The sequence below is a fragment of the Hippocampus bargibanti genome, linkage group LG04 (genome assembly GCF_051943395.1).
Source record: "Hippocampus bargibanti isolate YZ-2025 linkage group LG04, ASM5194339v1, whole genome shotgun sequence".
Taxonomy (NCBI): domain Eukaryota; kingdom Metazoa; phylum Chordata; class Actinopteri; order Syngnathiformes; family Syngnathidae; genus Hippocampus; species Hippocampus bargibanti.
Genome location: NC_142737.1, coordinates 3,388,956 through 3,402,397, shown reverse-complemented (window position 1 = coordinate 3,402,397; position 13,442 = coordinate 3,388,956). Strand labels below are relative to the sequence as shown.

The 13,442-nt window shown below is 38.4% G+C and overlaps 1 protein-coding gene and 1 long non-coding RNA gene across 2 annotated transcripts in view; one reads left to right on the top strand and one right to left on the bottom strand.

The window, feature by feature from the left end:
* The window catches only part of rtn4r (reticulon 4 receptor), a 52,918-nt gene extending 46,854 nt beyond the window's left edge, over positions 1-6,064 (bottom strand). The window contains exon 1 of the mRNA XM_088993580.1: positions 5,584-6,064. Within this exon, the coding sequence (XP_088849706.1) occupies positions 5,584-5,605 (22 nt within the window). The 5' untranslated portion in view covers positions 5,606-6,064. The remainder of the gene's footprint in view (positions 1-5,583) is intronic.
* LOC148898742 (uncharacterized) overlaps positions 1-13,442 on the top strand; it is an 87,179-nt gene that overhangs the window by 1,790 nt on the left and 71,947 nt on the right. The gene's annotated exons all lie outside the window — the stretch shown is intronic.

The window sequence follows — 13,442 nt, the reverse complement described above, 5'->3', positions numbered from 1 at the left end:
ACGATAAACGTCAAGCGTTCCAATTTCCTGACTGGCATCAAACGTGGATTTGAATGACCCCCCCCCCCCACTCCTCCGTTGTCCCCCTTTTGTGCTCTTTCTGCGCACCCAAAACACGCCGACGGATCAATTTCACGTTTCCGCTCAGGGTTGCGGAAGACGTCGCCTTTCATTGGCAGTTTAAGGCAGCGTGTTTGATCCCATGCAAATCAGCCATTGTTATTCGATCTGCAACCCCATCCTGGTTGTGTTTTTTTTTTTCTTTTTGGCGTGTTAAATCGCCGACAATTATCTCTCCACCTCAGATGCTGCATCCTGTGGCCTATTTCAGCCTAAAAATAGGCCACTGCTTTTTTTGGCACTGGCACACCAAACAAACGGTTAACTCATTAAAGAGAGACAATAAGCCTGACTTTTTCACTGCTTTTTAAGCGCTGAAAGGGAAAGCGTTCAGGTCCACTGGAATGGTTTTAGCCATTCACTTTGGTCCCAAAAAAAAAGGGGGGGGGGGAACACCCTGAGTTTTGCCACTCAGGCATTAATCCGATTCTGATTGGCTAAAGAAATTAACTCATTTACTGCAGTCTAAGGTTTCTTCAGCTGCATTGAATGTGTATGTGGTCCTAAAACTCAATATTCTGTGGGTTCTACAATTTGAGTGAAAATGACAAAAACCCTGGCACTGGAGTGCACACATTTTTGCACATCGTCTGGCAGTGAATGAGTTAAACAACGATGATGACGAACAGATGGCACCCTTGCGACGCTTTGGTTTTGATATCAGCAACGTTTTTGAGTTAAGGATAAAGTGAGCCTGCGAGTTTTGAAAGGCGCTTAGAAATGAAATGTATTTTTATTATTATTGCCTTTGTATTCAATAAATCTATTAGCTAGCTACCTAGCTGGCTATCCTTTTGCTATCTATTTGCTTTCTATTAGCTATCTGTCTGGCTACCTAGTTAGCTATCTATTTGCTATTCATTTACTATCGAAGCTAGCTGTCTAGCTGTCTATCTATTTGCTATCTTTTAGCTAGCTGTCTAGCTATCTTTGTAGCTGGCTATCATTTTGCAATCTATTTGCTTTCTATTAGCTATCTGTCTGGCTACCTAGCTAGCTCTCTATTTGCTATTCGTTTTCTATCTATTAGCTAACTACCTAGCTGGCAATATATTTGCTATCGATTAGCTAGCTGGCTATCTATTTGCTATCCATTTGCTATCTTTTAGCTATCTGTCTACCTAGCTATGTAGCTGGCTATCGTTTTTGCTATTTATTTTCTTTCTATTACCTATCTGTCTGGCTACCTAGCTAGCTCTCTATTTGCTATTCATTTTCTATCTATTAGCTAACTACCTAGCTGGTAATATATTTGCTATCTATTAGCTAGCTGCCTAGCTGGCTATTTATTTGCTATCCATTTGCTATCTTTTAGCTAGCTGTCTAGCTATCTTTGTAGCTGGCTATCCTTTTGCTATCTATTTGCTTTCTATTAGCTATCTGTCTGGCTACCTAGCTAGCTCTCTATTTGCTATTCGTTTTCTATCTATTAGCTAACTACCTAGCTGGCAATATATTTGCTATCTATTAGCTAGCTGCCTAGCTGGCTATCTATTTGCTATCCATTTGGTATATTTGAGCTCTCTGTCTAGCTAGCTATGTAGCTCGCTATTTATTAGCTATATGGCTATCTAGCTAGTTAGCTAACTGTCTAGCTGGCTATCTGTTAGCTAGCTGGCTAGCTTTCTATCTATTTGAGTTACTTCCGGGTTGAGTGAACGCTGGTGCATGTGGTTGCCGCTTCTGCCACGCAGAGAAACCGATCCTGTGACTGTAAAGTGACCTTGAGAGTTTTGAAAGGCGCTTGGAAATGAAATGTATTATTATTATTATTATTAGTAGTAGTAGTAGTACAGTAAAGTCTCGTTATATCGATATTCAAGGGAGTCCGAAAAAATATCGATATAACCGGGACTATCGATATATCCGACCCTGTTTGCATGTAATTTTCTCCGTGCGTGCATAGAAATAGTATCGATATAACCGGGACTATCGATATATCCGATATCGATATAACGAGACTTTCCTGTATTATTTATTACCGAGCTGGCTACCTACCTGGCTACCTAGCTAGCTATCTATTTGCTATATATTAGCTATCTCAGAATCAGAATCATCTTTATTGCCAAGTATGTAGAACACACAAGGAATTTGTTTCCGGTAGAACACGCTCTAACGGTAGGTAGTTAGCTAGCTATTTGCTATATATTAGCTATCTCGTAAAGCGCTGCAGTACACCACAACTGAAGCTTTTTTTTTTAAATATATTATTTATTATTCCACTAACAACGCCATTTTCAAGTGTCACATTGCCCCATGTGGCACGACCACTCCTTCCCAGTTTGACTCTACATCTCGCCCACAAAGCGCTGGAAAAAAGTGGGCGGGGGGGGGGGGTCTGTAGGAGGCATTGTCAGTAAAAAAAGGGTCTGCGAATGCATATGTATAACATAGGGGGGGTGATTTATCAAAGAGAATGCACAAGAAGGAGTGCCACTTTGATTTATCAGGATGGGAAATGCAAAGATGGACCTACTATAATCTGCGGCTTTCTTCCTGTAATCCTGCAGTTTTAGCCACGTAATGAGCAACGTGAAGGGGAGTGGGAGAGTGTTGCGTAAGGCCTGCCGTGTGTGTGTGTGTGTGTGTGTGTGTGTGTGTGTGTGTGTGTGTGTGTGTGTGTGTGTGTGTGTGTGTGTGTGTGTGTGCGTGCATGCTAATGTGTGCACGTATGTGACTCACGGTGGGGCATTGTGGTTGTATATAATTGTAAAATGCAAATTCATTCTGTTCGAGGTCCATGCTCATGACTCTAGGCACTGAAATCATCTTTTCACATTGAAATGAATGGGAATTGCATTAATCTGTTCCAAGACCTCCCCTCCTCCTCAAGAAAATATTAAAAATTGCACTCTACTGTATGAGATTATTATTATTATTATGAGATTATTCTTGACAAATATGGAGTGTCTGAAAGTAATTGAAGAAAGCAGAAAGAATCTAACCGCTTTTGCCGTTTTTAAAGTTCAGTAGACGTTGAGTTGCTCCTTCTATAGGGACCATATGAACAAATGTCTATCTATCTATCTATCTATCTATCTATCTATCTATCTATCTATCTATCTATCTATCTATCTATCTATCTATCTATCTATCTATCTATCTATCTATCTATTAGCTAGCTCTCTATCTATCTATCTATCTATCTATCTATCTATCTATCTATCTATCTATCTATCTATCTATCTATCTATCTATCTATCTATCTATCTATCTATCTATCTATCTATCTATCTATCTATCAGTTATCTATTAGCTAGCTAGCTCTCTATCTATCTATCTATCTATCTATCTATCTATCTATCTATCTATCTATCTATCTATCTATCTATCTATCTATCTATCTATCTATCTATCTATCTATCTATCTATCTATCTATCAGTTATCTATTAGCTAGCTAGCTCTCTATCTATCTATCTATCTATCTATCTATCTATCTATCTATCTATCTATCTATCTATCTATCTATCTATCAGTTATCTATTAGCCAGCTAGCTCTCTATCTATCTATCTATCTATCTATCTATCTATCTATCTATCTATCTATCTATCTATCTATCTATCTATCTATCTATCTATCTATCTATCTATCTATCTATCTATCTATCTATCTATCTATCAGTTATCTATTAGCTAGCTAGCTCTCTATCTATCTATCTATCTATCTATCTATCTATCTATCTATCTATCTATCTATCTATCTATCTATCTATCTATCTATCTATCTATCTATCTATCTATCTATCAGTTATCTATTAGCTAGCTAGCTCTCTGTCTATCTATCTATCTATCTATCTATCTATCTATCTATCTAGCTTGAATTTTTACTTTTCTCTAATTAAAAAAAATGTATTTTTTAATTATTATTATTATTATTCGTTTGTTTATTTTTACTCCCGAAAGCTATCAATCCTGAGTAGATAGCTAGATTGTTAGATTTGCTTTCTGTTAGTATTAGCTAGCTATAGCTAGATGGCTAGATAGCTTAATAGATAGATTTGATAGATTCGCTTTATGTTGGCGATAGATAGATAGATAGATAGATGTTACTCAGAACATATACGGTGTAGAAAAATATATATATAATGTATAATAATACACATTTTATATCATATTTATTACTATAATGAAATAAAATTCTGTAAGTCCAACGAGAACTTTTTTTCCATGGTGTATATTACATGCAGTTTTCGTACATTATTTGAGTAAATAAAGGGGAAAGGTTCATCAGCCAATTGGCAGATGATTTTGACCAATATTTGAAAGATAATCATCGGCCAATTTAATCAATCAGTGGATTAATTGTTATAAAAGTTTTGGTTTTTTTTCTTTTACCACAGAGAATTAAAATATTGATGGTCTACATAAGCTGCTCCACCATTTGTGTTCCAAAATAATTGCTTAAATGCTATGTAACACTGATGCTTAGTTGGCCAGTCTGGTGTTTTGTATTTTTGTGTTAGCATTAAGCTAGCAGAGTAAATACTTCTACTACTACCACTATTACTACTACTACTACTACTAATAATAATAATAATAATAACAATAATAATGGATGCATAGATACAACAATAAATAAAATGCAATTATAAATTATACCAAAGGATTTACTCTGGGCTTAGTTTGACAGCAAACTTCAACTGGGAGTGACAACAAACAATTGTACTCTTTTATTTTTTAAAGAATAATTTACTCCTGCGAATTTAGAAATAATTTGACTTCACTGCCAGCAACCAGAACTGAACAAGTCACAATAAAAAAAATAAATAAAAATAAACAAAACTCGAACTATGTCTGAAAAAAACAGCAGGTGGAAGCGAAAAAAAACGAGTTGTGCTGCTGCCACTGTACAAAATGTTATATTCTCTATGAACAGCAAAACACAAGCACACAGGGGCAGGTGCATCATCCCTCCTCCCAGCATGCACTTTGCATCTTGCTGCCAAAAACTGAGATTGTTAGTCCATTTCCGGTGGGACTTGAACTGGGGGGGGGGGCAACCCGTTTATACGATCATTAGAATTGCTAAAAAAAATCCAACAAGGACGAAAACTGCTGGCAAGAGTCAATTTCATGTCACTCTATTAAGACCGCTCTACAGTGGGCACCCTGAAAAAAACCAATTACCAAAATGGAGGTGGGTGGTGGGGGGATCGTGCAGTGCGCGGTGCTACTGAGCCGCCATGTGGACTGCTTGCAAATTTCATCATCGGTGGGAGAAAGGAGGCAAGAGCTTCCAGGTGCGCGCCTTGCTTCGGTTGTGCCATCACACACACACACACACACACACACACACACACACACACGCATGCTGCAGTCACGATTAATCGCGAAATGAAATGCGAGTTCTACGTAAAATCGTCAGAAATGATTAAACGACCCCCAAAATGAACCCCGTTTGTCACTTATCCACCACGTAGGATTCATACGCAAACTTTAATCACGTTTCAATCACTACTTACCATCAACAAAAACGGTCTTCATGATTTGAGGCTGTCACTCGGTCTTAACTGGAAGCTGCGTTAAATCCAAACAGATCGTCAATCCGGAGATGGTAACGGCCAACCTTTGCAAAACTTTAGCCGCGGCTCTTCCCGAGTGGGCAGCCCGCTCCGTGCCCGCAACCGAGCTCAGTCATGCGGGCGACTTGTGGGAAAGAGTCCGGGATAAACATCCAGTTTGGAATCAAGGAGCGCGCTCGAAACAACCAATTCGACGCCGAAATGTAGGGCGTCAAAACAGCTCCGAGGTTCACATACACGCACACAACAATCCTTCGGAAGAAAATGGAAGATAAAAAAGTCGAATCAGCGACAAATGCGCAAGGACCATATCGAATCCATATTTAAAAAAAAAACACGTCAGTATCCTAATTTCCAATCCTGTAGTTTCCAAGTCGAACGAGCGAGGAGGGAAAGTGTGTGGATGCGGATGGGTGGTGCGCGCTAGTGTGCGCGGTGGTGGTGGTGAGGGGGGATCGGGGGTGGGGGGCACCGACGAGGAAGGGCGGGGCTGCTTGGAGGAGGTGGGAGGAAAAAAAAGAGAGAGAGAGAGAAATAGAGAGAACTCTGAGATAAATGTTTTATATGTCCGTATCACGCTCTTTAAATATCCATTTCCGGGTAGTGTGAACGCTAGCACGAATGGCTGTCGCTGCTCACCCGTCCAAAAAAAAATCCCGTGACGGTAAAGCGTGATTGAGAGTTTTGAAAGGCGCTTAGAAATTAAATGTATTATTATTATTATTGTATTTATTTATTTTAATTTTTTTTGTTTATTTTATTTGTTTATTTTACTTTTTTTTTCATGTTTATACATGTTTATTTTTTCATTTATCTTTTTCATGTTTCATTTTTCATTTTTCATTTTATCTTTTGTCTATTATTTATTATTTATTATTTTAAGATTGTATTAGATATGCTTTATTAGTCTCACAAAAAAAATAGAGTCAAACCATTTGACCATAATCCGTTCCAGAAACCCGTTCAAAAAACGATTTGGTCAATCAATGGAATCAATCAAATTATTATTATTATTATTATTATTATTATTATTATTATTATTAGTGTTATTATTAGTGTTATTATTATGATTATATTTATTATTATTTTATGATTGGATTAGATATCGTTTATTGGTCTCACAAAAATATCGAGTGAAACCTGGGTTTTTGACCATAATCCGTTCCAGAAAATTATTATTATTATTATTATTATTATTATTTTAGTAATACCCATACCTGTCAATTTATACATTTCCCCGTATTTTATAGGTTTTTTTTAATAATTTCAAATTATTATTATTACTCCAACTTTTATACAGGAAAAAAAAATGGTGAACCGATCTTAAAAATACCATTTTGGCTGAAATCCAGTTCGTCTCAACTGCTAGTAGCCAACGACAACGTTGCTGCTGATTGCTACGATTCTCACGGCAAACCAACAAAAGTAATCCTCAAAGGTGTTATTTTATGTTATTTTATTATCACTGCGTACGGTTGGATCGATAAATGTGTGGTAAACTGTCTGCATTTCCGCTTTTTTTTTATCATTTTAAATAATGTACTGCGTACCACAACTTTTATAAAGGAATTGTAATCATTTATAAGGGCAGCTGTGAGCCAAAACGTGCTCAAACGTGTTTTTAATGCAAGCGAAGAAGAATACGACGAAGAAGAAAAGTAGTAGAAGAAGAAGAAGAAGTCGCTTTCTTTAACTGCCTATTCTGCCCGGTTTCCCCTTCAAACCGCATCGGGCTATTTTTAGAGACATAATCCCTCACGAAAGCGAAGACATTGTTTTTCACGCAGAGTCCATTTTAAGAGTGAATGTGACACTTAATTGCTTATTCACACAGACATGTCTCGCTACGCTGATGAATGTTTGATGTGTAGCGTTGTTGGCCGGGCTCGCCGGTTTTGCCGGTGGGTGGTTGGCTCGCATGGGAAGGGGGGTTGGATGGTGGGGGTGGGGGGGGACAACGTGAGGCGAATTGATGCGAATCGGACACAATGTAGGCACGCACCTGCATGCCAAAGGAACCCGTAAAGAGTAAGTAAGCATGGCGGTCGGTCAGGGTTCTACTCTGGGACCTGGAGCCTCCTCATAGGGATTGAAAGCATAGAGAAAAGAAAGGGGGTCAGGGGGGTTGTCCGAACGGGCCAAATAGGCCTTAAAAGTCACATAATAGATGACATCGGTGCTTAAAGGACAACCAAGTTATGTCCATAATTTGTAAAATGGCTTCAAATGACTTCTACTGAGCGTATTTTACAAAGATTCCACGGCATATAGCTACATTTTACGTTTTAAGACTCGCGCGGAAATATTCCGGAAGTCTTGTTTTTGAGGTGACGAGTCCGTACGTGACGTCACTGAAGGAACGCCCCTGACTGAAAAAAGGACACATTGTAGCAGTCCTTCCATCACGTCAATGTATTTTGCTGTACTTTGGGCTGAAAACTTTGTGTAGGACTAAAAAGAGGCAGAAGAGGGCGACAAAGCCGTGTAACGAATTAATCAGCCCGTTTCCACAGCCTGATTAATTCATTACACGGAGCTTTGTCGCCCTCTTCTGCCATCAACGACCATCAAAATGGTAAATAAAACTTTATTTTACAGCACAGTTTATTTCTTTAATTACAGTCCTCGTGTAATGCGCCTCTCTTTCCAAACAGCAATTCCCTTTGACCTTCGACCTCCAACGCCATTACATCAAGCCATAAATCACCATCACAAATGTAAATAAAGTGACTTTATGGTACAATTCAGTGTATTTCCTTCATTACAATACAATAGCACATTTATTATACATGGAATAAGGTATGTTGTGTGTAGTTTTAAGGCTTATTTAGTTGAAAAGTATATTTTATGGAAACCCGGGAACGGATTATTCCCATTTTAATGGTTTCCAATGGGATTTTTTTTTTCAGATACACACTTTTCGCCTTACACACTCTGACTGGGAACCAATTAAGTTCGTAAATTGAAGTCTCACTGTATGTGTATTTCAGCACCTGAGGCAGAGCTACTGACCCAAGAACATGCTACAAGTGTATTGATTAGAGGTAACAATACTCAAGTAAAAGTACTCTTTCTTGAGAGAAGTCCACTCGCATAAGATGAGATATTCAGTGAATAATTTAGCTTAAGTAATGCGTAACAATGTAATAACGTCCTATAATATCACACCAACATTCCGTTTTCATCAGAATTAATGTACACACAAAGAAATAAACATACTTAACTCATTCACTGCCAGACGATGTGCAAAAATGCGTCCACTCCAGTGCCAGGGTTTTTGTCATCTTACACACTGTCTGGGAACCAATTAAATTCGTAAACCAAGGTATCACTGTAGTCCACGATAATCTTTTTGATATCGTACATTGATATCACAAATTATTCTAGCTGGTTGTTTGTATCCCAAATTCCATAGCTGCTTCAAGCATCTTGTGCGAAAAACGATGCAATCTGGCACGGCTGATTCGATTGTTGTGAATGGAAAGCGGCAGCTAGGTTGGATTCCACCGTGCGTGATAATCCCCCCCCCAAGTGTACGCTAAACGCCAACTTCGGAAATATGCCACTCGCTCTGGCTAAACTGGCTAGCGGTGGCGCCAGATGGCCCGCAGAGGTGTTGACCCCTCGTCGCTATAGCGTACGCGACGGTCTTACCGAGAGATCAGGAAGTGCTGTCAGCTTTCGCAATGTTGTGTGACAGTCCCAGCTACCTTTATATAACGTTTTTTTTTCTTCCTGAAATGCACTTCGAGAATGTTAGCATGAGTGAAATAGATTTAATGAGGATTTTGCATCAGTATCTACTTGTAGACGCATTTCGGATCATTTATCTCACTTGTCTCCAAAGAGTTTGAAGGACAACACTTAAACTCCGCTAGTTGCGTGGTAGCATGAAAGCTATTTGATGTGTGCATCGCTCCCAACTCACTCTCTCTCCTCTCTCTCTCTCTCTTTTTCTCTCTCTCTGTCTCTGTCTCTTTCTCTGTCTCTCTCTCCAAAAACCAAAACAGTACTTTCCATTATAATCAATGTAATTTATTTTAATCCGTTCCAAGTCTCGAAAACAACTTTTTTATAATAATAATAATAATAATAATACATTTTATTTCAAGCGCCTTTCAAAACACCCAAGGACACTTTACAATAAAAACAATAAAACAAAGCACGTAACAATAAAACCATAAGTAAAATGATACATAATAAAATAGCAGATAGAACTATACATTGAAAGCAATTTTAAACAAGTGGGTTTTGAGGTGAGCCTTGAAAATAGGGAGGGAGTCAATATTGCGGATGTTGGGTGGAAGAGAATTCCAGAGTTTGGGAGCAGAGCGGCTGAAAGCTCTGCAACCCATCGTGGTCAGACGGGCAGAGGGCACATAGAGGTGAAGGGAGGATGAAGATCTGAGGGACCGAGAGGGAACAGAGATTTGAAGCAGGTCAGAAAGATAGGGAGGGGCAAGGTTATGGATGGCTTTGAATGTAAACAGAAGTATTTTGAATTCGATACGATGTTTAACAGGTAGCCAGTGGAGTGGAGTGGAGTTTTAAAGGACTTTTTGTTCACTGTTAACATGCATGTATGTAAATATGCTTAATAATATAGTAGAATATATGTATATAAATGGATATATGTGTATGTGTGCGTATGTGTATGTGTATATATATGTGTGTGTGCGTATATATGTGTATACATACAGTATATATATATATATATATATATATATATATATATATATATATATATATATATATATATGGTCTCGCAACTACTATCAGAATCAGAAAACCTTTATTCGTCCCACAATGGGGAAATTTGCGGCCCAAAGCAGCAATTTGAAAGGGGATGGGTTGGTGGGGGGGAGGTGAAAGGATACAAAACAAGATATTCTAAGCAAAATAAAAATGTCAACTGTATAAATGTGCAAAACTGTACATAGTGCAAGTATCAAGAAATGCATATTGATATATGTAGTTGTATTTCCCCAATAAATGGTGTATTTTCAAACTTTTTCCATATATAAGGCACAGCAACCGACTCCAACCCCCTACCCGTGTAGAAGAAATAGTGGGGTATCCTCAGCCTCTACTGTAGCGCCTTATAATCGTCGGCGTGCCTTATATAGTATTTTTAAAACTTTTATGTATTTATACTGTATATTGTAATTGTAAAGTTGTTTTCATTCATTTATACAGTAAAGTCTCGTTATATCGATATCGGATATATCGATAGTCCCGGTTATATCGATACTATTTCTATACACGCACGGAGAAAATTACATGCAAACAGGGTCGGATATATCGATAGTCCCGGTTATATCGATATTTTTTCGGACTCCCTTGAATATCGATATAATGAGACTTTACTGTATATGGATTTTTTTTGAAAATACACAATTCATTGGGGAAATACAGAAAAAAATACACAAAATACAGTCCATGCAACATTTTGCAACCACTTGTTTTCATTTCAACTATAATTATGCTGATTCACTTTACGCTGATTCAGTCAGGTCGATCACGCTCACTCTGGTCGTTTGATTCGCCGCCTTGATTGGGTTCGGCTCCATTCAAACGGCACTGACACCGACTCATGAATTAAACACCTCGTCGTCAGCCTTGGCTCTCTTTTTTGGGATGCCGATGGTGGTGGTGGTGGGGGGTTGGAGGGGGGTGTCTTCACTGGTCATACATCAGCTAGCTTGACAAGGCTATATTCTGTCACCGAGTCCAGACAAAGTCTTTGGAAATGCATTCTCCTGCATAGTACTGGATTGACCTTGATTCTCTCTCTCTTCATGTGAGAGTCGCCGAGAGAAAGAAACGAGCAAAGAGAGGGCGGGGGGTGGAATGGGGGTGTAAGAGGAGGGGTGTTAGAGAGGCAAAAGAGTGATGCTTAAGCGAACGTGGCTTTGTGCATCTGTCTCATGTGGATTAGGTTTGTTGTCCATCAGGCGATACGGGCGCCGATCACAAATGTCAAGCCTCCAACATGGGGAGTCGCGTGAAAAGAATGGGAAGTTATTTTATTGCCAATTTATGAAAACTGTCACGGTTTGCAAGGTGGTGATGGCAGTTGGGGATCCCAAAAAGCAGGCAGGAGGGAGCAGTAGGTGGTATTTGAGAAGTTGTATTAAAATAAAATCAACAGGAACAAAAATCAAAAACATTCAAATCATCTGAACAGAAAAATACAAAGTATCAAAGAAAAAACCAAGAGTAAAAATCTGCCAAGATGAAGCAAACACATGCACAGCATACACAATGCACAGCATACAGAGCATACACAATGCACAATACATACAATGCATACAATGACCCGACGCCGAATGGTCGTGTCGGGAGCCCTTTTGACTGTCACTGAGTGGGAACGACCAGCACCTGCGAGGCAGCAGGCAGGGCTGACAGCACTACCCGTTGGTCGCCAATCCGAACGTGGCAATCTGCCACTGATCGGGATGACCAGCACCTGTGCAGGTGCAGGCGGGGCTGACAGCGCCACCCGTTGGTCGCCAAACAGATCATGACAAAAACATGTCATGCATTTCTGATTTTTGTGTCGAAACATTGCGCTGACATAATTTCTCGGTGACAAAACAAGCCTGCATGCGTGCATCCAGTTTTGCACGTGACACAAAGACATTGAATGCAAAGTCATGGAAAAGCATCACAAGCTGAACGCGCCGACATTAAGCTATTCACTGCCAAATGCAATCCGTGATGCGTTTGTTTCCTTTTCTGCTCTTATTTCCAAAATGGGTCTTGACCCGAAACAAAAAAACATAAATTAGTCTTTTTCATTTCTTTATTTATTGTGATTTATTCGTTTCATGATCATATTTGATGTAAACATAAAGCAAGAAGTAACAGAGGGATGATTAAAATTTATACACATGTATTGTTAGGGAAATTCGCTACACAAACACATTTTAAACAGCTATATATTAGCCATCTATCTACTAGCTAGCTATCTATTAGCTATCTAGCTCACTGATTAGCTAGCTAGATAGCTATCTATTAGCTATCTATCTAGTTAGCTGGCTAGATAGCTATCTATTTTAGCTGTCTACTAGCTACGTAGCTAGCTTTCTGTCGATTTGAGTAACTTTCAGGTTGAGTGAGGGCCGGCGCGTGTGGCTGCCGCTGCTCTCCCACGGGAAAAGTAATCCTGTGATTGTAAAGTGACCTTGGGAGTTTTGAAAGGCACTTAAAAATGAAAATTATTATAATTATTATTCTTTTTATTATTATTATTATTACTAGTATTATTACTATTATTATTATTATTATTATTATTATTATTATTATTATTATTATTATTATTATTACACAGAAAAACTTGATTGTAAAGTGACCTTGAGAGTTTTGAAACGCGCTTAGAAATTTATTATTATTATTATAGTTAATAGCTAGCCAGCTGGCTGGCCAAATGGCTAATAGATAGCTAGCTAGCTTTCTATCTATTTTAGTTATTATTATATATATATATTATATATATTATTATTATTTATTATTATTATTGGACAGATGTACGGTTCTCATTTCAGGCTTCTTCCTGCCTGTGAACCATTATTTCAGAAAAAGAGGCACAGTTGCACAAACCGGACATGCAGATTATCAATAATCTTCTAGACGTCACATGTGGCCTTGCGTGGTTGACTGTCTTGTCAGAGTGCAATCTCGATCATCATGGATTGCAATTTCAATATCTTATCTTCTTTTTGTAAGATTACAGTAGATGGAGAAAAAAAATAGTCTCTGTAAGATTGATTTGCGTATTACAGTATAACACAATCTCA